General features: G+C 35.4%; 1 protein-coding gene across 12 annotated transcripts in view; it reads right to left on the bottom strand.

Moving 5' to 3' along the window:
* The window catches only part of RABGAP1 (RAB GTPase activating protein 1), a 158,905-nt gene that overhangs the window by 77,574 nt on the left and 55,851 nt on the right, over positions 1–25,480 (bottom strand). For 11 of the 12 annotated variants that reach the window (XR_010407827.1, XR_010407826.1, XR_006792209.3 and 8 more), the window contains 7 exons: positions 24,752–24,862; positions 24,303–24,369; positions 23,507–23,609; positions 22,436–22,605; positions 11,558–11,732; positions 7,847–7,940; positions 3,450–3,600 (listed from right to left, as the gene is read on the bottom strand). Coding sequence is in view for 9 of the 12 variants with exons in the window: in XM_045883098.3 (XP_045739054.2) it covers positions 3,450–3,600; positions 7,847–7,940; positions 11,558–11,732; positions 22,436–22,605; positions 23,507–23,609; positions 24,303–24,369; positions 24,752–24,862 (871 nt within the window). In the remaining 3 variants the exon portion in view is untranslated. Of the gene's footprint in view, positions 1–3,449; positions 3,601–7,846; positions 7,941–11,557; positions 11,733–22,435; positions 22,606–23,506; positions 23,610–24,302; positions 24,370–24,751; positions 24,863–25,480 lie in introns of those variants that run through there. The other variant, XM_064579839.1, reaches the window with a different exon arrangement.

The following is a 25,480-nucleotide window of genomic DNA, read 5'->3' as shown; positions in this document are numbered from 1 at the left end:
CAAAGCAAGATGATGATGAAGACATTCATCAGTTTTGTTTGCAAGTTAATTTTCGGGGGGGGGGGGCTTCACTCTACAAATCAAATCCCTGTGTCCTATCTTAAATTTAGTCTTTGAAGAAGCTAAGCAAAATAAACCTCGAGGGGGGCCTGGGTGGCTCAGTCAGTTAAGCGTCTGCCTTCGGCTCAGGTTCTCATCTCAAGGTCCTGGAACCGAGCCCCATGTGGAGCTCTCTGCTCAGCAGGGAGCCTGCTTCTCCCTCTCCCTCTGTGCTCTTTCAAATAAATAAATAAATAAATAAATAACCCTCTAAGGTAATATTACAGGTGGAATTTCAGAACATAAAGCATGTATCTGGCAAAGAACCCATGTCCAAAATAAATTAAAAATACATATACATAAGTAAATATTATTGTCAATACATGTATACTAATATGTACAAATCCTGCTGTTTTAGTCCATCTGGACTGCTATAACAAATACCACAGACTGGATGGCTTAAAAACAGCGGAAATTTATTGCACATAGTTCTGGAGGCAGGAAATCCAAGATCAGGGTGTGAACATGGTTGGGATGTGATGAAGACCCTCTCCTTCACTGCAGACTACTGACTTCTTGCTGTGCCCTCAAACGATGGAAGGCAGCGAGGGAGCTTTCTGGACCCTCTTTTATAAGGGTGCTAATCGCTATCATGAGATCTCTGTCATGACCTAATCACCTCCCAAAGTCCCCATCTCCTAATACTAACACCATCACTTTGGAAATTAAACTTCACCACATGAATTTTGAGGGAGACAAACATTCAGACCATAACATTTGCTAAATGCAAGAACGCTCATAGCAGCTTTGCTCATAATGGCTAAAACTGGAAAAGAACAAAGCAAAACCAAACATCTGTAACAGCAGCATAGATTTTTTTCAAGTGTGGCTTTTTCAAGTGTGGCTTATTCATACAGTGGAATACTCTCAGCAATTAAAAAAATGAAAACAAAAAACAAAAAAATGAAGACGCCTCCTGATACACTCCCAAAATAGAATGATCAAAAGAAGTCACATACAAACAAGGACATGCTGCACAACTGCATGATTGCATTTAAATGAAGCTCAGGAACAACTGAAACTAATGGTAGGGAAAGAAGAGTCAGAATAATGGTTATTCAAGGGCAGAGAAGGGGCGGTTATGATTGGAATGCGACAGAAATAACTTTTTGGGGTGCTGGGTATATTCTTCCTCTTAGTAGTAGTCACAGCGGTGTATTTATATGTAAAATATCACTGAGTTGTATACCTCAAAGTTGTATATTTTAGCCTATATAAATTACACCTTGCTGTGAAAATAAATTTAAAAAATTTTAAAGTAATTTTTCCCCTAAAAAAATTTCAGAACAAAATTTAAAATATCAATACCATTCCTATACAACAATAACTATTATTTCCAGTAAGGCTGAAAAGAAAAGCAATATAAACTTACATTAAATAATACTGCAGTGTAAAACAAAAAGAAGCATTCACCAATATTATGATGGTTAAATAATCTGTATTTTCTGATCATCTACCAGCAATTAATTAATTAATTCTTTTTTTATTTTATTTGACAGAGAGACACAGTGAGAGAGGGAACACAAGCAGGGGGAGTGGGAGAGGGAGAAGCAGGCTTCCCGCAGAGCAGGGAGCCCGATGCGGGGCTCGATCCCAGGACTCTGGGATCACGACCTGAGCCGAAGGCAGATGCTTAACGACTGAGCCACCCAGGCGCCCCTAAATAATTATACATCCATGAGAAATCTTTTTAGGTTCTAGCCACCCACACAGTAGAAGTTTAATGTGAAATAAAAAGCACATGACACCAGCATATATAAAACGTTAATCAAATAGATCAGAGTTTGTTAATAAAGTGATCTTTTACACATCATATAACTACCAGGTTCCTATTCAAGAACCACCATTTTCATGGAACCAGAAAAACTGGACAGTTCGTATCTTTAAAAATTATCTGTCTGAAAATCCACACCAAAAACATTTAAGAAACAATTTTTGACCAAATGTTTCAAAGGACTTCAAAAGAGGATTTGGAAAGACAGAGATATAACTGAGAATTATTTATCCAAAATATAATTTGCCAGCAATAGGAAAAAAAAAAAAACAACCAAGTAGGTGTACCTTCACTAGCTATACCTGTTACGTATCTTCATTCTTCAATGCCTCCATTCATACTACAAGTACAATGCTCTTCCATCTGTCCATGGCTGGGGAGCTCTTCTCTGGAACTGGTCTTAAATGTTGCATTACTTATTACATTACTCTCCTGTTCTCCCAAGCTGAATTAATCACTCCTTCAATGGCCCCCACTGCTATTTCAGGCCACCCTGACTTGTGTCTATTGTAATGACAAATGATTGCTTTGTGTTTCACCTCCTAGCTCCTGCACTGAGGTTGTAATGAGCACTCAATAAATGCTGTTTGAACAATGACAGCAACATAATGGAGGGAATCAGAATATTAGTTCTTCAAAAAAAAAAAAAAAATCTGTCTAGAAATAAAATGATGACAACAGCAATATTTTGATCAAGTAAAAGTCATTTTTTGGTGAGAAAAGGTCCAATTTTGTGTTCAAAATGCTGTTCTTCCCCATAAGACTATTACTTTAAAAAACACTTATGGAGATATTATTCATTTAAGGTTTTAATATATCTTTAAAAGAAGCCCACCTTTTGTCACACTGAAAAATGCTGATGTTTTATTGAGGGTTCTGAGCAATTCATTCAAAACCCAGGTCTGGGACTGGAGAAACTGCTTTCCAAAGATAAATACTTCAAGAATGTGAGAAACAACAACAAAAATTAAAACCAATGAGATGGGTGCAAAGGCACAAAGCATCATCGAATCTTGAAGAAAATTAATTTCAATTCTTGTATGCTGTACAGAGAATAGTTTTTATTGCTTTGCTTATAAAACCTTGAGGAATGTATGCACTTGAGAAAGGGATACTATAAAAAATGAGAATTCTTCCTTTTAGAGGAATGCGCTAAAGGGAATACAATTGAAAAGAATAAAATCATGTTCTTCGAATTGTAGAAACTAGAACTAAGCCTTACCTACAAAGAACACATTTCTGTGAAGTGTGAAAACAATTAAAATAAACAAAAGAAAGTTTTTCATACTGCATAGCATGAATGATCTAAAAATACAATTATGTTCAAAAAGGATTTAGCTACCCAATGAGTAGAGGACATCTTTTGCCTCTGAGGTGAAGCCAATCAAGAAAGAAAACCTTTTTCCTTCTTTTCTGTGCCAACACTAGAAACAACTTTGGGCTAGAAGTGTATTTAAAAGTTCTATTCTTATATTAGATAAAGGAATTATAAAAAGTTCCCTGAAATCAAATAGCCATAACAATCTTTTCCTAACAGATTTTTAAAAGGATTAATGCTGAATTACCAGCCCCTTACCTTTGTAATGAGAATTCGGTATTTTTCTACCAGGTGGTCGTTGTTGTGACAACCTGCTAGCAGCTGCCAGACTTCTCCTCGCAGAGCTTCAGGAACACCGCTCCTTACTAAGGATGACAACTGCTTTGGTCTCACACTCAAGTTGAGATGCCTAAAAATAAAGCCATAATCTGTAAGTGTATTATTTTTTTAAAGATCTTATTTTTGGGGCTCCTGGGTGGCTCAGTCGGTTGAGCATCTGCCTTCAGCTCAGGTCAGGATCTCAGGATTTTGGGATTGAGCCCTGCACCGGGCTCTCCGCTCAGCAGCAACTCTGCTTCTCCCTCCCCCTCTGTGATCTCTCTCGCACTCTCTCAAATAAATCAAATCTTTAAAAAAAAAAATCTTATTTTTAAGTAATCTCTACACCCAATGTGGGGCTCAAACTCACAACCCCAAGATCAAGAGTCACACCCTCCACCGACTGAGCTGGCCAGGCACCCCTAAACAGTGTTATTTTTATGAAAACTAGACTAAATGATTTTTACAGACTTAATAAAGGTAACATACTAATAAAGAAAAAAAAAATAAAGCCGTTGAATTAGATGTGGCCAAGATAACTAAAAGATTGGGTGGTGGAAAGAACTGTGCAGACTGTTTCCTAAGTATCTTTAAATTATTGCTCTATTTTTATTTTTTTAAATAAAAATCAAAACTAGAAACTATAGCTTCATGGTTGTGGCTTATTTAAGAAAAACAAAGCAAAATTCCAATCAGCGGACACAAAGCCAAAGATAAGAGCTTGGCCCTGCATCAAAACTCACAAATGAATTGTGTATTTATATGTACCAAGTTAAAATTAAGCTAAAATAAATATTTAAAATAAATATAAAAATAAAGCTTTCAGCATTTTTTATGATACCTTGCTTCAAGTAACATTTTTGAATGACTGTAAGAAAATTTCTACTGTACTACTGTAACATCCAAATAAGTTATTAAAGTCTTTGAACTTCATTTATCTAGTCTATAAAATGGGGAAAATAAAACTTATCTTGAAATGGTATAATTTTTAATTTTTTTTTTAAATTTTATTTATTTATTTGAGAGAGAGAGACAAAGATAGTGAGAGAGAGCACAAGTGGGGAGGAGAGGGAGAAGCAGGCTCCCCGCAGAGCAAGGAACCTGATGCGGGACTCGATCCCAGGACCCCAGGATCATGACCTGAGCCGAAGGGAGACATTTAACCGACTGAGCCACCCAGGCGCCCGAATTGGTACCAATTTATAAAGTGATTTACATATAATCTTATTTGATCTTCACAATAACCATCTGAGGTAGGTGGTTAGTATTTCCAGTTTTACCGATGGAGAAAGAAGTTCAGGGAAGTCGATTAAATGACTCAGGCAGTCCTCAAACTCAGATCAATAAATATTCTGTTGGATTTCATGGCTGCTTTGTGTTCTGAAAGCCACCATTACTGAGTCAGTAATGCAGAATCCTGACCTGGAAAGGCTTCTGTGACTACCAGATTTAAACAGAAGTTACTGATACAAAATGACCACTCTCAAAATACAAAAAGGACTCAGACTTTTCTCAAAACATTCCCAGAATTCTAAAGAATAATGCACAGTACATTTAAAAATGGTTAATTCCGTGATGCTAGTACCCTAATGCGGTAGCTATAGACAATTCAATATGGTTTTGTCTTTGCTTGGAAAAATACATATATATATATATAAAAGTTGAAGGGTTGTGAGCAGAAAGAACAAAAGCAATTGCTACTTAATTCAAGGATTGGTGCACTATGGCCTGTGGGCCAAATCTGCCCACCGCCTGTTTCTGTAAAGCAACTTTTATTGAAACATAGGCTTTTTAAATTGTTTACATATTGTCTATGACTGCCTTTGCACCACAACAGCAGAGTTGAGTAGTAGTGACAGAGACTACTGGGCCACAGAGCCTAATATTTATGACCTATATATTTATGGCCTAAGTATTTATGACCTGGCTCTTGACAGAAATAATAAACCTAACCCTAGGTTTATATGCTAATCCTAGCTTAATTTATATTGGTAAAATTATTTTCAGAATAACTTTATGTCGTTGATCGTATTAACTTTATTTACCCTCAACATACTATTTTATACCAACATTAGTTCTCTTATCCACTAAGAATCACATTAAAATGTACCTGGAGAATTAGAGCTCAAAGGTACTATTACAATACTGCCACTAAAATCTAATGTGGAGTTAAATAAACCAACTTTAGGCTCAGACTTGCCTGTGTTAAAAATTTTAGGTCTGCCATTTACTAACCAGAATTGCTGACTAAATCCCTGAGCCAGTTTCCTCATCTATATAAATAGATACTAGTTCATAAGGCTGTTATAATAGCTGAAATCAAGTACATAACTTAGCACAATGCCTGGCATATGGTAAATTCATTAATTCTCACGACTATTACTACGAGTACAACATCCATTATTTTTAACTCACAATAATCTTGAATGGTAATTTCAAAGACTTGTATATTTTGTAAATGAAGAAACAGACTCAGAAGAGTTAAGTGACTTGCCCAAGACCACACAGCTTGGACGGAGGAGAGGAAGGATGTAAAGCCAGGTCTATTAGGCTCTAAAATTCCATGATATTGCAATGTTTCCTACCTACAGAACATATACAATAATGATGGGGAAAAAAGATGAATTAAAGAAGAGAAACAAACTATATTATTATTTCTGAAGACAGGACCCAAACCAGTGAAGACAGTTTTAAACACCTTAAAGAACCATGTAGCACCAGCCCTCCTGGGCCTCACTGGGTACCACCTATACAAAAAAGGCCAACAGACCTAAAGTCTCCAGAAAGAAGCTCAAGGAAGAGAAATGAAACAAGAGCAAAAAGAAATAATAATTTTTAAAATTAAAAAAACAAACAAACATGTAGACTCAGTTAATATATTTGAGGAAGTGGGAGAAAGACATAATATAAATGAATGAATGAATGAATAAAATTTGGTAACAAATTCCAAGCAATTGTATAAAATGGTGGTGAGTTCATCTAATAAAATCTAGAGTCTGAATGCTGTATCTCAATGATTTTAAATATACTATTATGTAACCATGTCAAGATTCAATTACGTTTCTATTTTAGAGCAGAAACCTTTTTATACAGATGAAATGCCTGCCAGCAGCAGTCCAAACACTCCAAATTCACTGAGCTGAAAATATAATTGTGATGAGAGCATCAGCAGGTTTGTCTCACCACTGCTATAGGAATATCAAAAGTAAATGAGAACTCTATCCTGGGCGGGTGAAGGGGCTTTTTGCAGAGTTCATTTACTAAAACCACTTGTATAAAGACAAACCATGCTTTGGTTTGCATTCTCCTCCTGTACACATTTGACATTTCCCGATGTGGAGCACGTTTCACCAAAAGTGTAAAGCACTGTGGGAGTGCTAGAAGCAGATGCATGCCCATTTGTAATCCCATCCCTTAAGGACATGGAAGATTTTTAAATGCTGAAAAACAGTTTTCTAAGAATAGAGTGAAAGGCTTAACAGTTAAATTTTCTGAGAAAAATTAGACCCCAAAGTAATAGGCCCATGGGGAGCTTACATGACAACCCTAACAACCAGAATGTCAGAAATAGAGAAGTGCTCAGATCACTTTCAAGCTTTTTTTTCCCCGCAGCATATAATGGCATCCTACAGAGAGGAAAAAGGAAACTACATAAATGTCTCACCAACCTGACTTAGCAGAGTGTCTCTGGTTTCATTAAGAAATACACCACAGTGTATCCTTTCTAGACAGTCTATAGGATAGTGCTTCTTAATATTGTTGTCAAGCTATCTCTCGAGCTGAGACTTTCTCTTGACAAGAAATTCCTGAGTTTTACAAGTGTCAGTAGGAAAAATAATTGTTAGACCAGTCAATATACAGCATGTTCATAACACTCTGCTCTGTCACTTTAGGTACATAATACAGATAAGGAAAAATCCCACCTGAGGTCTCTACTGTGGCTCTGTGCATTGTGTAAGCATCTTCCAAACTTCCCTGATTATTGTGTACTGTCTTAATTGTGTATTATCTTAACCAGTCAGTGGTTCCTAACCACGTCAATAAAAAGGAGCTCTTTCCTGATTTATTCTCTCCATACATTCCATGTCTGAATTAATATTTTCTGCAGCAATGAGAATTTATTAGGTTTCTGATATTCTGAAAGGTGATTTCAGATCGTCACTACTTACCCTTATAAATCTCTAAAAATAGAGATTCTAGAACACAAACCCCATACTTTGGTTTCTATAATAGGTTCCAAAATAGAACAATTCCAAAATTGAATATTGTAGTTAGGGGAAGATACCCTACCCATAAAATGAGAATTACAGATGAAAAGGAGAACTATTCTAACTTACCATTTTGACAGAAGTTCTCCCCATGTTTCAAGAATTTTTCCTGCACATTCTTTGGATACATCACCAAATCCACTCAAGAGAGGTTCATCATTATCTTTAATAAATAAAACACATAAAAAAGGATAACAGAAGTGGCTATGCTAGCCAGAAGAATGAATGGAAACATAACAGTTAAATTTGAAAGATTTTACTGGGAGCATAAAAGTCAGAAGTTCTATTTCTCTCTTTTAGCATACAGATATAAATACAAAGAAAATAAAAATGATCCTAGGTACAATGTTGCTATGATCTCTTTATTTCTTTCACTTTCCATAGAGTCCACATTATGTTAACTGTAGAAAAGAGCCATTTCTAAGACTCAAAATATGCTATCTTCTTTTTCCTTTTCCAAAGCAAACAACTTTATCCAGGAAAATATATAGCAGTCTTGTTTACCACAGTTAAAAAAAGTTACAAACCACCTAAGTGTCCAACAATAGGAGAGCAGCAATAGGAGGCTGATTAAATTATGATATATGTTTATAATGTAATTACATATTGACATGTGTTTACATTAATAATCTGGCAAAATGCCACATAAAATAAAAACCAGGAGCTAATAAATCTTCATTCTGATCAAAATAGTCTGGAGTAAATTATGCTAAGACATTAACAATTACAATCTCTGAGTGATGGAGTTATGATTTCTTTCCCCCCTCCTTTATGTTTTTAGGACTCTAAATTTTCTACAATGGCATATATTTATTACAGAAAGCACAAAAATATTAAAAAAGACCAAAATGAGTCATTTCAAACTTTAGTAATTAAGTAAACTCAAATAAGAATTTAAAGATTATAAGATATGAAGATAGTGAAAAAACTGACAACGATAAAGGCCTGTGAGAGGAATTTAAAAGTGTAATGAAAGGGGGAAACATGGACTAAGACATTTATGTAATCAATCCTCTTTTGCTGGACACTTGGGGAGTTTTCAATTTTCTGCTACAAATAGTATCAGGATGAACATAACTCTTGTTTTCACTGGGCACATGCCCAGAAGTGGACTTCCTGGGATATTTTGAAGCTTACTGACAAATTGCCTTCCAGAATGGCTCTACAATTTATTTCCACTAGTAGGGGACTACGGTACTTCTTTCCAAGTGTCCTCACCAATGCTATTTCTAAGTCTTCTGGCTTAACCTGCCTAAACAAAGTTTGGACCTTTATACCTTTAATGATTACATCATGAATTTGCATCTCTACTAGCAACAGCTCAGAAATCCATGATACTTATTACTTCTTTACATTATAACACCTTGGACATTAGCATCGGTTTTGATGGTGAGATAGGGAAGACACAGACTGAATGTAAGTGAGACTTCTTTTGGGACAAATGGGAGACAGGATAAATAAGGAAAGGAGAAAGGCTCGAGGGCATGAAGATAAACTTTCCCAACTTTGCTATTTTGCCAGAATTGGCCCTACTTTCTAATGCTTCAAGTAATTCTCTACTCATTCAATTATCAATACAACACAACAACTCTTTGGGGAATAGCAGCTATAAAAAATGTACTAAAATGTACCAGAGATGACAATTCCTTTAAAGAGATTAGGAAGATCTGTCTTATCAAATTCTCTTTTACTGTTTTGGATGCTTTCAACATATCTTAACAGTAGCAGTTTGAAATATGTGTTTAGAACTCCATCTACCTAAGGCAGGGGTATGGGTGGGGAGGGAGCAGGCAACCTCAGTTTCAGAGTATTGTTTCTGAACACCTCCCCTTTATACCTGCTGGCTTCCTGCCCTGGGAGCACAAATGTCCTATGGATAAGGAGCCTCTCTACTAGAGGACTATAGCCATTTCTTTCTAGGAAGCAAACACATGACAACAGGATGGGTCTCCCTGGTCCATACACTAGGTTAGAGAATGAAAAGATGGGAAGACTACACAGCTTTCTTAAGCCCCATGGTCCTGTCATGTCATTAGCCTTTCACTATGGGAATGGATGGGGGGGGGGGGCGGAAGGTTGGAGGGGTGGGGGGGGTAAACCTATCTCACCAGTATCTCCCGAGCATCTATTACACACCAGGAATTGTGTTATACACTAGGGAAACAATGTGGGCAAAAAAAGACACTTTTGTCCTTTACAGAACTTGTGTTCTAGTGTTCCCTAACTCTCCCATGGTCTGCTATTGGTCCTTATCTCTCCTAGTTAACACCTGTTACTAGAGGCCCTCTGAACTCCTCAATTCCACTGAAAAATGTATGCCTGCCATAGATTAGAACCAGACATTAGTCCGGATGTTATCCTTCAGCTGGGCCCAAATTTCTTTGTAACAGGTAGATATTCTTTAAAATCTACAGCATTCAGATTCAGCATTTGACCATTCTCTGGTTTCATCAAAAATAGAGTGTCTGTCTCAGTTTATGGTGCATTTTGTTTTTACTGCTGAGTTTTAGGGGAGAAGAGTTCTTTATTACTTGCTCTTCCATCTTAAGCAGTGTTGACTTAGAAGGTAAACTACAAGTCTCAAGACCACTAGTTATAGAGCAGTCTCAAACGGTGAGAACAATTCCACCTTTCCCAGCTTTAACACATGACTCAACTGTTTCTGCAGGAAGACTTTAAATTGTATCTCCAACTTCTCCCCAAACAATATATGTGCTTTCTTTGCACTTCAAAATGCTTTATGTGAACTAAATGCACCATGATGATTACAGAATAGAGCTCAGACTGCTAACTCTCAGAACTGGATAAAGATCCTCCTTGCCTATTTCTAGCTGTGTGGCCTTGGGCAAATTCATTTTTCTGAGATACCATTTCCTTATGTGCAAAATAAGGATAATAGAAATCTTGTTTTTCAGAACTTTTGTGAGGATTATATAAACAAAGTATTATTTTACTTTAGAAACAAATTTTAAAAGTCCCAGCTCAAAAACTACTCATCATGATGTCCTACCACATCTCCCCACAATGAAAAATGGATTCTCCTCTATGAATTTCCAGAACACTTTCTGTGAACCTCACATAGACACATGCTTCATATGACCTTCTATCATAATCAGCTTTTTTCCTCTTTATAAAAATAAAAAGTCCTGGTACAAAATTATAGGTTAGAAAATGCTTCCCAAACTTTTGCTATTCCTGTGCTGCTCCTCTCCACTTCTCACTTCTATATAGTAGCTTTTAACAGAGACGGACAGATTAGTTAATGGATATAACCATAAAAAAAGAAAAAGAGAGAGAGAAAAAAAGAACTGGATGATTCCTAATGTTTATCAGTGTGAAAATCCAATAATACATAAACATAAACTTGTGTATTTAAATACTTATATTTTGTGAAAGAGTCATGTGTGGAAGCCACATTTTGGCAAGTGAAATTGTCCCTGTAAAATGAACCAGTTGAAATGGGAACATTTATTTAGGTGGAAGCTATGTCAAGTTTGCTCTAAAAATGTGCTAATACACTAAGCTAGCACATGCGGATTCTTTAAAAAAAACACTAATTATAAATCTCATTTTTTCCAACTTGATTACAATTATCTTAAAGAAGGTCCTGTGCTCATCATTTTTGAATCTCCCATGGTCCTTTGCATACAGTACATTCTCGTAAGTATTTACTGAAAGAATTCCAAATGCTATGTCACAGTATCAATTCCCTCGTAAAATTATAATGGTGTGCATGGTGTACCACCCCATAATAGAAATTAAGCTCTCCCTACAATTTACCTTCCTCTTCATCATCTTCTGGAGGAGAAGGTATCATTGAACTCTGAGATCCAGACTGTGGCAGGCGAACTGAGGGACTGGCTGTAGTTTTCCTCCTCTCTCTCTCTGATTCACTTTCCAAGCACACAACTTCATATAAAGTGTCAGTATTGTTCTTTCTCTCCTTCTGCTTTATCTTGAAGATGAAAAAATATTATTTACTAAGTGGTACAATTATTTTTTAATTGAGCACTACACTTCTGATTTCATACAGGATGTGAGAATAAAAAGGTATAACTTTGAAATGTCTACACTAAATGTAACCTTTTCTTTTTTTTCTTTTTTAAAGATTTCATTTATTTATTTGACAGAGACAATGAGAGAGGGAACACAAGCAGGGGCAGGGGAGAGGGAAAAGCAGGCTCCCAGCCGAGCAGGGAGCCCAACGCAGGGCTTGATCCCAGGACCCTGGAATTATGACCTGAGTCGAACGAAGGCAGACGCTCAACAACTGAGCCACCCAGGCGCCCCCAAATGTAACCTTTTCTAAATAGAAAAATATACGTTTAGACTTAACAATCCGCAGGAAAATAGGCTAGCAGGACTCTAATTCTGCAGTTTTATTTAAGTTTAGTTTAAGAAACTATCGATGAGGGGAGCTCCTAGGTGGCTCAGTTAGTTAAGTGTCTGCCTTCAGCTCAGGTCATGATCCCACGGTCCTGGGATCAAGCCCTGTGTTGGGCTCTCTGCTAGATGGGAGTCTGCTTCTCTCTCTGCCCCTCCCCCTGCTCATGCTCTCTCTCACATGAGCTTTCTATCAAATAAATAAAATCTTAAAAAAAAAAAAACTATGTAAAAATGTTTTATTTTTTTATTTTTTTAGAGAGGGAGAGAGGGTGGGGAAGGGCAGAAGGAGAGTGAGAGAGAGACTCTTAAGCAGGCTCCTCGCCCAGTGCTGAGCCCGATGTAGGGCTCGTCATGACTCTGAGATCATGTCCTGAGCTGAAATCAAGAGTCCAATGCTTAACTCAATGAGCCACCCAGGCACCCTGGAAAAAATGTTTTAAAATATTCTAACACAGTTTAGGACTAAGAGAGTCCTTTTATTTCCATGCCTCTTCCCACTCCTTTAGCTTAATTAAAGCAGTGTAGGGAACTTTTCTTTAACTGAAAGCTGTAACTGGGGTTGGGGTGTAGAGGTGAGTGGCAGAAAAGAGATTAATGAAATTCACAAAAATTTTGTATCTCAAATTGGTTTGTATTTTGAGGCAAACACATAGTTTGAACTCATCTAAATTAAAAATTAAGGACCAAGAATATAAAACTTTTCCAGTACCAAATTTAAATATATTAATATTCTACATTACAGCTAGTTTAAGAAGAAGGGGGAAAAAAGAGTGAAATACAGAGCAGGAAGAAAAAGCAGAATTATAGGAAAAGACAGAAAGACAACTAGAAATGTGGCTACACCAATGAGAAAGATACACAAGCATAAAGTAAAAATACAGAAAGAGAAGAGGGGGTTAAAATGCTCATTAGGTACAAAAATACCAGGCAGAGCGGATTTTATCATCTGAATGTTCATGTATGTTCTTAAAAAAATTATTCCAATCCTGGAAGACCAAGTTAGTGGCAACATGTCCTTTCAATATCATCCTGAAACAGTGCTTAATATAGGAGTCGGTAAACCTTTCTGAAAAGGGCCAAAGAGTAAATATTTTAGGCTCTGTGGGCCACTAGTCTGTCACAACTACTCAACTCTGCCACAATGGTGCAAAAGCCCCCATAGATACTAAGTGAGTGTGGCTATATTCCAAAAAAACTTTATAAAAACAAAGGTCAGGCCAGATTTGACCCACATACTTTTTTTTTTTAAAGATTTTATTATTTATTTATTTGAGAGAGAGAGAGAGAGAGAAACAGCATGAGAGGGGAGAGGGTCAGAGGGAGAAGCAGGCTCCCTGCTGAGCCGGGAGCCCGACGCGGGACTCGATCCCAGGACTCCGGGACCATGACCTGAGCCGAAGGCAGTCCCTCAACCAACTGAGCCACCCAGGCGCCCGACCCACATACTCTAGTTTGCCAACTTTGTTTTAACATGTCCACCTAAGGATTAATTTTCTAGATGAATAAACAATTCTGACTTAGCTACTTACTATTAAAGACCCAGACTCTATGAAGTTATATATTAACCTATAGATTTGTGTCCAATAGATAGGCAAATGATTTCTGTCCAGTAGAAAAGATAACCCAAACTTACCTTTAAGACATTAGCCAGTTTTATTTCTGACCTAGCAATCTTGTTCTAACATTATTATTTTTTTTAAAGGACTGTATCAACTCAATTTCCTCAAATACGTAGAGCCAGTTTTACCATCTTACTGGCTCCCTCAATACTTAATGAATTGAATTAAAATCTATGACATAGGTTCATTCTAAATTTATAATTATGTTTAACTTTTAAGTATTACACTTTGATAGGGAATAGGACTTCCTTTTTTCATTGTTACAAATTACTCTCTGAAACAGTTAATTACTATCTAGAAGAGTTCAAAGATCAACAGCTCTTTACTTAAAAAAAAAATTCTCAGAGACTATATAAATGTGATAACCATTGCAGCTCACCTAGAAACTCTTCTGTGAGTTATACTGACCATACTAAAACTGCCTTTTGAAGTCAGATAAACATAGTCGCGAACTGAACCCTGCTTATAAGAATGCCAGCTATTAAAAATGATATACATTGTTGAAGCTGGGAAATAGTACATGGGGGTTGATTATACTATTATTTTTATTTCTGTGTGTTTGAATTTTCTGTAATAAAAAACTTTTGAAAAATCACTCTTGAAAAACACAGACTTGAATAAATGTCTTAGATGACTGAACATAATAAAGATGTCAATTCTCCTTAGTAAAAATACCAATTTTTTCCCAGAGCTACAGAAGCTAAATCTAAAGTTTACATGAAAAATAAGAATATCCGGCAAAATCCACAAAAGAACTGGGGAGGTAAGGTAGCCCTATCAGGTATTAAAACATATTATAAAGTCTACATAATTAAAAGTGTGATATTGGTGCATGAGTAACCTAAAAACCCATGAAAGAGAACATAAAAGCCCGAATAAAGTCCAAACATGAAAGAAAATGTGATATATGATAAAAAGTGGCATTTCAAATCACTGGGGGAAAAGTTAGACTATTCAATAAATGGCTTTGGGACAAGTAGATGGCCATTTGGAAAAAGATTAAATCAGACCCATACTTTACACCATACATCAGAATAAAACACTAATGAATCAAATCTAAAAGTAGAAAAACAAAACCATATAATAGAAGAAAGTGTGTAAATTTCTTTATTATTGGGTGTAGGGAAAGTATTTCTAATTATGACTCAAAATCCAGAAGCTTTAAAGGGAAAACCTTGATAAATTCAAGTACCTAAAAATATAACCATATGGCAAAAAAAGCTGAAAAGATTCATCATAATTTAAGTTACAAGACAAGTGACAAACCAGGAGAAATATTTGCAATTTATATCTCAAAGGGTTAATCTCTCAAATACAGAAAGAGCTTCCAAAAAACTAAAAGGAAAAAGGCCAAAACCAAAAAGCCAAAGATATGAAGGATAGTTCAGAGAAAAGGAAAGTAAAGTCACCATGAAATATATGAAAAAAGGCTTGTTTTCATTCATCAAAGGATAAATTAAGACTACCATCAGATCCTTAAGTTTGGCAACATACTCTTGACAAGCCTGTGGAAAAACAGGTACTCTCATATCCTGTTCATCTCTATGATTACAACAGTGAGAAAGGGAAATTTGGCAAATATAACAAAATTACATATGCAAAATTATCTACCCTAAGATGCACTTTCATTAAATCAAAACATATGCACAAAGTTCTATACTACAACATTATCTGGAATAGCAAATGATTTAAAAAAATCCAAAAATCCATCAATAGAAGACACTTAAAAAATCATAAATCATGATTCATCCAAACAACAAAGTACTATGTAGCCATTAAGAATGAGGAAGATCTCTATGAAATGATGTGGAATGATCTGCAAGATATAGTAAGTTAAAAAAGCAAGGTGCAGGACGGTACACAGGCTAGTTTGTATTTAAAAAAGGGAGTTAAAGGGGTGCCTGGGTGGTTCAGTCATTAAGCGTCTGCCTTCGGCTCAGGTCAAGATCTCAGGGTCCTGGGATCGAGCCCCACATCGGGCTCCGTGCTCAGCAGGAAGCCTGCTTCTCCCTCTCCCACTCCCCCTGCTTGTGTTCCCTCTCTGTGTCTCTCTCTGTTAAATAAATAAATCTTTAAAAGAAAGGGGGGGGGGAGTTAAAAATACATAGGAGTATTTTACTATTTTCCCAAAAAGAAACATTGGGACGATAACCCAGAAACCACTAATAATGGTTACCTATGGGTTTGGATGGAGAAACATGAATGAAAGTTAAGACTTCTGAGTACATTTTTACATAATCTTGACGTTTGTACCACTGTATATATTTTAAATATTCAAAAAATTAAACCAAATAAAAGATCCAAAGTCCCCAAATTGAAAATATGGAAACAAATGAACCTAGATATATGTCAAATGGTAACGTAACTATAATGAAAAATTTTTTTTTTTCCAATTAACTTTTGAACACAATACTCATTTTATAATCATACTGGAACATGTTCAAAGGGGAAAAAAGTTCCATAAAATCTTAAACTTCACTCAATAGTTTATTAATTGCAATACTGACTTTTTTTGAATGAATATCAACAAATGGAAATTTGAAACTATACTGACCCAATTTCATATTATATACATCCATTTTTATGTTATACCTACATATTACAGTTATATTAATAAACGTTTTCCCCCAAATTTAAGCACCTATAGAAAAGTTCAGAATATGCTAAATATTCTGAAAACCTTTTCATTTAGAGGTTTACATATTGATTTTTATATACTGATATGAAAATATGGGTCTTATTTCCAATTAAAAGAAGTTTGTACAATGTAAGTTGTACACAGATTGCATCATCTGTATTTTAGAAATGGTACAAGTTTGGGCGCCTGGGTGGCTCAGATGGTTAAGCGTCTGCCTTCGGCTCAGGTCATGATCTCAGGGTCCTGGGATCGAGTCCCGCATCGGGTTCCCTGCTCAGTGCAGAGCCTGCTTCTCCCTCTCCCTCTGCCACTCCCTCTGCTTGTGCTCTTCTGTCTATCTCTCTATCAAATAAATAAATAAAATCTTTAAAAAAAAAAAAAAAAGAAATGGTACAAGTTTATTAATGAATGCTTAATTACCCCATCATTAATTGTATTAATATATGCTTCTCCTCACTGAAATTTTAAGTAATTAAAATCTGTATTTCAAAAACAAATATAATAGTACCTTTTCTTAACATTTTACAAGTTTATAAAGATTTTGTTATATATTTGCTAGGAGCAATAAAAGAAAGATCTGTATTAAGGGTATTTCCTGCAATACTGTTATTTTTAAATTCTTTGATAAAGTAGGATAAAGCAAATAAATATATTGTGGTTATTGTATTTAAGATATTCAATATTAGAAACATATATAAATGTAAAAGAAGAAAACTGTAATGTGAAATTACTATTGAAAATATGTGAATGAACTCAACTGACTGAAGGATCATCAATGCTAAAGGATGCTAAAACCATTAGTTAGAAAGTTGTTGAGGAACAGGGTATTTGGAAGTTGCCAAAGAACCACCCCAAATATTACTTGCTAAATGCAAAAACTACTTTTACAAAGGAGAAATCCAGTGGTCACCACCTTAACCCAGTGATCACACTTCCCAGGAACAGCGGAATACCACATGATATCATGTGCCCCCTGATTTAGCAGTTGAAGATCTCCAGTACAGAAAGCATTTCCATATTTTTCACCTTGAGAGGTTCAGTGGTTTACTGCATATGTGTGCGTATGCCTGTGTATGCAGGCATGCACACGCGCACACACACACCCCAAAGAGAAATAAGAGGCTCAGGTTTCTAATATGGTCATACTAATAACTTGTCTATGTGATGTTGGCCGCATACTTCATCTTGTGGACATCAGCTTCATTTATAAAATAATTTCAAAAAAGATTCTAAGACACCTAGAATCTCTTTGGCAATAAAATTCTGTAATTCTATAGTTTTAAGAATGCTTAGCTGGTCTTAAATTCACTTTACATTACTGTTGGAAAACCTAGTCTTCAGACCAGTTTCTTTCTCTTTTAGTAAACAATATTCTAAATATTTAAATCCAAGAAAACAATTATTTCTGCATTATTTTTTTTTTTAAGTAGGCTCCACGCCCAGTGTAGGACTTAAACTCACGACCCTGAGATCAAGACCTGAGCTGAGACCAAGAGTCAGACGTTTAACCGACTAAGCCACCCAGGTGCCTCTTTCCCCACTAATTTTAAAAGTTTCTTCTCTAATATGATGCCATCTTAATATAATAATACTCACAGTTGGGAAGGCTTCCATGCTTAAGAGGAGTTACTGAGTCATCAGGTAATTTTAGTGATAGGAGAAACAATCAATTTTTAAACACGTATTAAAAATTTTTCTATAATTATTTTCCCATACTGACAACAACAAAAACTATATGCTATATATTTTAAAAATTTGGTCTGCACCACTGTTTCCTTTTCAGTCTGATGAGAACTGCAAAAGGGTTAAAATTTTAAATTCTCCTTAATTTAAGTAAATCCTAAAAATACTCTTACAGAAAGACAGACAAAGGGAGGATGTTTCTACGGAAAGAATCCTGACTGAGAAAGCTGAGAAAGCTCAGGTATGCATCTTGTTCACACAACATTCCATAAAATTGATTGTACATCTCTGGATCTATAAAACTGAAAATACTATCCTCATTGGTTCACTATAAAAATTATATAAGACAGAAAAAGTCAAGGTAGCTTGTACAGTGATGGCCACAGTAGGCTCTCAACCACTGTAGCTATTACTTTTTAATGCCATGAATGTAAAGGAGGGAATAAACTTAGTTTATTATGTTACAAGAAATGAGATTAACAGTGCTCTAAGTGCACTAAGACAGCGACAAGCTGCTCAAATTCTTCACACTCTCTCTCTTCTTTCCCATTCCCCACCCCTCACAAAACTCCTCCCCCCCAAAATAAGACTTACCCAAATAAGGAAAAAAAATGAAAGATTCTCAGGAATTCCCTGCTCTCCTCCCTAGCTTCCACATATAAACTTCTGCTTTTTGCAAAGAAAATATTGACAACTTGGCCTATGTTTAGCTTGTAACCTTAACAGAGATTCTAGAGTAGTCTATTGGGCTAGGTCTCAGGTATATGTGTTTCTGGCTACTTTACTCTGCCTAAGTCATTTATTAGCCTACTTAAGATACATTATATTAGACCAAACCACATAAGTAATATTCCTGTAAACTCATGCAGTCTTTGAATATAAGGTTGTATAAGACCTAAAGGGAAAGCAAGATCAGAAGAATCTTATTTATGTTCACTAAGATTAAAGAGACAGAACTCTAAAGAGAATATGTTTTCTTACATATAAATTTGTTCTAAAATTATTATAGAATTAATTTCTATTTATCATCTCTTACTCTAGACACTTAAGAATCATCCCTACTCCCTAAATTTTTAAAATACCACCTGTAAATTGGTTTTCTTTCTGAAGTGTTCTTCTTCTGGGACTAATCCACTAATAATAATCAATGTTGTTTTGATTTCATAACTTAGTATTTTTTTTTTAAGTAGGCTCCACGCCCAGAGTGGAGACCCGAACTCACAACCCTAAGATCAAGACCCAAGCTGAGATCGAGTCGGATGCCCAACTGACTGAGCCACCCAGGCATCTCAATGACTTAATATTTTTTATTCTTTCTCTGCCCCACTTAGGTTCCACAGTCCCTCTCAATAACAGGTAAAATGTATGAAGAACATACTATATGCCAAATGTGTTATATAGTTTCTCAATATCAAATAACACTATGAGGAAGATTCAATCACTGCCATTTTACAGCTGAGTAAACAGGCTCACAGAGTTGAAGGTACTTGCTAGTCAGTGGTAATATCCATATACTCTGATTCCAAAGCCAACTTCTAGTTGATAAGCCTATGCTAATCCTTTTCTGCTGCCACAGTGAAGAGCTGGGAGAACAGTGCTAGGGCCCAGGTTTACTTTCTGTCTCCTAAGACAACACTGAAGAGAAATCTCTATTCCTGTTCTGTTTGCCACCTTTTTCTAACTATAACCAAAAGAGCTAACTTGGATACACTGGAACTAAAATATTTATTGCTATCAGAAAGTATACTCAAGTAAATCCACAAGCAACACTGTAATTTTGTAAAACTCAAGACTGAAGTTACATGTCAATAAAATCAATTCAACAACTATTTATAGAGAACTACTATGTTTTAGATGCTTGGGATAAATCAGTGAACAAGGCAGATCAGGAACCTCTACTGCCTTAGTAGAGGTTTCTAACAGAGAAAATAGATAATAAGCAAAATAAAATTAAGTATATTATGTGATATCCTGAAAGTTAAGAGCAGACAAACTGCAGTGTTACATGTGGCAGTCAGGCATTATTAAGATGTCAATCTGAGCACAGATTTGAAGAAGATGAGGACCTGAAAGAGATGAATAATAGCAAGTGGGAAATGGGAAGAGCATTAAGGCAGAAGAAACAGTTAATAGCGAAGGCCCCGAGAACATGGCTAGAGCAGAAGAAGCAAGGAAGAAGAGCGGTAAGAGAGAAATTAGTTGATGGTATAACAGGCAGTAGATCACATAGGGTCTTAGAAGCCACCGAAAAGGACTCTGGCTTTTACACAGAATAGGTTTAAAGAGTTATGAGCAGAAAAGTGATCTGATTTGATCTTAGGCTGCTGTGTTGAGAATATATGAAGGGGGGGGCAAAAAAAGAAACAGGGAGATGTGAAGAGGCTACTACAGTAGCTCAGGTAAAGGTGACAATTCAGATGAGGTTAGTGTAATCTAAGTGCTAAGCAGCAGCCAGAGTCTAAATAGATTTTGAAAGTAAATAGAATTTCCTGACTGACTGGATATAGGATGTGAAAAATGAAAGTAAAATTCTTGGCCTCAGCAACAATTAAGAGAAGATGTCCATGAACTGAGACAGTAAAGACAGGTAAGGAGAGCATTCTAGGGATTGGTGGGGGGGTGAGGTAAATTTGAGATGTCCTGAAGGCTAAGTGAAAGAGGGTAAGGAAGGGGGGAGTGATCATCCGTATTATATACTGCTCAAAGGCCAAGGACTATGAAGACTCAGACTGACCACTAGATTTAGCAATTTAGGTCACTATGGACTTGATTTTTTTTTCAAGAAGTTTTGATACAAAGGAAAGCAAAAGAAAGGAAAAGTAGTGGGCATCTGAGGCCAAGAAAAGCTAAAAGGAAACAAATTTCATCTATTGCCCACCACAAGTAAAATAGAGTATGGAATTTGACCAAATTAACTGACAGATTTTTTTTTTTAAACTGATACTCAGAAGAGACCATAACATAATAGACTATAATAATCTATTATTAAAAATGTCTAACATATAATCCAAAATTGCTAGACAAAGAAAGAGGACAATGTGACTCACCAGACATTAGAATTAGCAGTTAAGGATTTTTAAAGTAGCAATATTATAATTATGCTCAAGGATGTAAGAGAAAATCTTCTTGAAAAAACAAAGAGGAAATCTCATAAGAAAATAGAAACTATAAAAAAAAGAACCAAATGGGCATTCTAGAAATAAAAAGTACAAGATCTGAAATTAAAAAAAAAATTCATTGAATGGACTTAACAGAAAATTGGGGATGATAAAAGAAAGGGGCAAGCCAGCTTTAAGACATGTCAAAAGAGAGTTAAAATGATATCCCACCTGAAGAAAAAAACAGAAAAAAAATTATTTAATTAAAAACAGAGCCTTAGAGATCTGCGGGATAATATCAAAAGGACTAAAATATATGTAACTGGAATCCTATGAGAGAAAAGAGAGATGGGGCAGGAAAAAAGGTTGAAAGGAATAACAAAGCAGATTTTCCTCAAAATTGGTCAAAACAAAACAAAACAAATATTTAAACAAAATTTAAAAATTCAAGAAGCTCAGGGGCACCTGGGTGGCTCAGTAGGTTAAGCATCTGCCTTCAGCTCAGGCTCCTGGGATCCAGCCCCGCATCAGGCTCCCTGCTCAGGGGGGAGCCTGCTTCTCCCTCTCCGGCTTCTCCTGCCTGTATGCCCCCTCCCTCCCTCTCTCTCTGTGTCAAATAAATAAAAAAAAATTTAAGAGGCTCAGCAAATCACAAGGAAGACAAAGAATACCATGCCTAAGGCCCATCATATTTAAATGTCTGAAAACCAAAGATAAAAAATAATTTTAAAAGCAGCCAGGAAACAATGACTCATTCCATACAGAGAAACAATATCAATAAATGCATGCTGACTTCACATGGGAAACAATGAGAGCCAGGCGACTGTGAGAGGACATCTCTAAAGTGCCAGAAGAAAAAAAATGTCAACCCAGAATCTTACAGCCAGTGAAAATATCCCAGTGTAATGAGGGTGAAATAAAAACATTTTCAGATAAAGAAGTCTAAGAGTTAATGACTTCAGTAGATCGACACTAAAAGAAATGTTAAAATAAGTTCTTCAGATTGAAGGCAAGTAAGATCAGACAGGAACCTGGTTCTTGAGGAAGAAATGAAGAGCAAGAAAAATGATAAATACGTGGGGAAAAATGGAAGACAATTTTTCCTCTTAATATGTTTAAAATACACATGACTGTTTAAAGATATAAGTGATAGCTTGATGATAAATCAGCCTCAAAAATAGTTTCTCCTTTCTTATCTATACCACCCTCCCATATTTATAGAAAAGTGTAGTACCTGTTTTAGTTTCAAAAAGAAATTTTCAGTAGTACTACGTTTGCTGAAGGGCCAGAATAATCTTTCATTAGGTGAGCAAACACGGACTTTTGTCTCTATGAGAAATCGAACAGGCTCCTGTACTTCTGTTATTACCAAATCAACAGCTGTGGTCATAAACAGCACTTTATCTAGAGAGAGAGGGGGGGGAGAAGCAAATAAAAAAATGGAAGTATCTTTGCTCATACAATTAATGTAAAAGTAATTACTTTTCTCAAAAACTTTCAAGATAGCTTAAGGTGATCCATTAATTAAATCAAAATCTAAAATAATCAGATAAATTGCTGTTTTGAAAACTTTTTCTGTATTGAGAATTCTTTGCTTGGGTAGACTCCTTGGAATTAGTGACAGCATTACATAAAAGTTTATGAAATGTTCTGTCAGACTGATCTGCAAAAGTGGCATATGGCCTCTTCATGCCACTCTCACCAACACTGGGAATTCTCAACTTTTAAAATCTTGGCTAACTTATCCATTTATCTATAGTGCTATGAGTAAAAAGAAAAAATGAAGGGGAAAAAAAAATAAATGCTCAACAGGAGGCACTAGTTAAGCAAATAATGTTACATTTTCAGGATAGAATATTATACAGCCACTAAATGGCATTCAGGAAGAGTAGGAAAAAACTTGAAAAAGGTGGTTTCTGCACAAAATATCTGAAAAGCTACATATGAAACTGGTCACAATGGTCCTCTTGGGGTGGGGCCCTGAGGACTATGGTCAATTTTTACTTTCCCCTCTATATCCATATGTGCATATGTTAAAAATAAAATTTAGAATTCTGTATATAAATAAGTACATGAATAGAAAAGGAAGCAGGGAAGTGAAAAATTGAGGAGGGAAAAATAAGTGGGGAAAAATGATACTTTGTTAATACAAGGTCAAATTTAATAATAAACTCAAAGACCTACACAAATCCTTTGGTTTCACCAGAATTAAAAAACACTGATATTTGTCAAATAAGTGGTCCTAAGGCCTGGGTATCTTTTTGGGACCAAAATTTCTGTTCATTGTATCAATAATCTGCATCACCTTTAGGAGTTTCTTCATTTACAACTTGAAAAGGTAGAGATTTTGGATTCCAGCTCCCAGTGATAACATAGGACTTTCCATCCGAACTTTTGCCCATAGATTCCTAAAGAAAATAGTAAAAACAAACATTAATGCCAAAATAAAGGAACAACAGCTAGCTCCCATTTTGCTGCCTTTAAAAAACAGGAGTCACGAAAATGTAAAAATATGAAAGAGGGTCAGATATTTTTTAAAAAGTAGAAATATATGTGAATGAGACGACTGCAAGTATTAAAATTAAAGATGTGCCAATTATTTATGCAATTGCTCCTGGAAAATTATAAAGTAAATGCTTACAAATCATATCAAATTCTACAAATTTAGAGAAATTTACCACCTGAATCTATGCTGAATTCTTCTGTCAAGTGCATAATTATCACATAAATTTTAGTTTTGAAAATAAAGATTTTCACATAATAGCAACAATACTAATACCACCTACTTTTAAAAAACTCATGATAGTTTGTAAACACTTCCCTCACAAACTCTCTCTTTGATTCCAACTTCAACCTTAAATTATAAACAAGGATTATTCACCATTATACAGTGAAGAAACCGAGGCTGAGACTAAATAGGTTTAGGGTCAGACTAGTAAATATCAAGTCAGAAATAAGGAAATTCTTTATCTTTGTTTATTGCTATTATAGCTCACAAGAACACCTTCACAAAAGTGCTTTACCATCAGATTCAAGTGAGATAAAGTGAAACCTTTATCAAGGAAATAGTGTATAACCTTAAAAAGAAAAGCAATCCTTACCAAATCTAACAAGTGCATGTCACTATTTCGTACATCTTTTCCTGGGCTAAGGAGAAGACCAAAACACCTGCAAAGAAAGAACAGGCATAAATTTGGAAGAAAGATAACAGAAAAAAGACGTGTAAACTAGGTCATTTAAAATTCTTACTGATGGATAAAGGACACATTAAAATTATCAATAAATTAGCATTGCTCAAACAACCTTACTTCTTTTACTTACAGAAACAAATTCTCTTGTCTTTTATTATCACATAGTTGAAGGCAGCATATTAGCTGATGATTTATGGGAGCTAATTCAAAGTGAACTAAGTATTCACTTCAATAACCAAAAGAATTCCCCAGAGGACAAAATTTTTGCAAATATATTTTTGAATATAGTATATGGTTACTCCACTGGATTGATAAAAATGAGAATTTATATTTAAGCTGAATTTACTAAAAATGTTTACCTTTCAATGGCCAGTTCTTTATTAGTTGTTTGTTGCACATAGATGACAATCTTCTTATCAGTTCCTTGGCGAAGTTTAAAGCACTGTCTGTCCTTCTCTTTAGGAACTGCACTGTAGAACAACATGTTTCATTAATTTTGCAAAGTATTTTCTTGTGACATATACTAGAAACAACCTCTCTTGAATCTAGGGTTCTTTTGTATGCCTGGTTTTCAAGTCATCACAGAAATTTAAAAATCATCATCTACCTCTTGATGTGAAAATATTATCACTACTGTATGTAATCCACTAAACAATTTATAAGAGCTAGAAAAAACTCATATGCTCCCTAAAATGTGATATAATTTAATTTTCTGTTGTTGTGAAATTAAGTTAGATATCTGTAAAGCACTTAGCATGGCATCTAGCACATAAGCACTCAAAAAAACATTAGTTTTCTTTCCTTTCAATTTAGTCACTTTTTTTTTTACAAATATTTATTGCCTTATTTGTTTAAATATGTAATAAAGAAAAAATACTTAATCATACATCCTTTGAATTCCAAAAAAGGTACCTTCAAAAAATAATAGAGATAAGGAAAATAAGGCCAACAGTAAGCTGTTGCTTAATGCTTCCCTTAAGCAGTGATAACCTTCTTATTCACATGTGCAATAACTATAAAAATAATACTAATGATATACTTAAACATCACCTTAAGAAAAAAGTTGAAAATATTCTTAAAATTAGAGT

Source organism: Mirounga angustirostris, unplaced genomic scaffold (assembly GCF_029215605.1).
Source record: "Mirounga angustirostris isolate CCGP_5_RB_7025 unplaced genomic scaffold, mMirAng1.0.hap1 SCAF_15, whole genome shotgun sequence".
In the NCBI taxonomy this organism is placed as follows: Eukaryota; Metazoa; Chordata; class Mammalia; order Carnivora; family Phocidae; genus Mirounga; species Mirounga angustirostris.
Note: the sequence above shows the minus strand (reverse complement) of the source record. Positions and strands in the feature narration are given on the sequence as shown.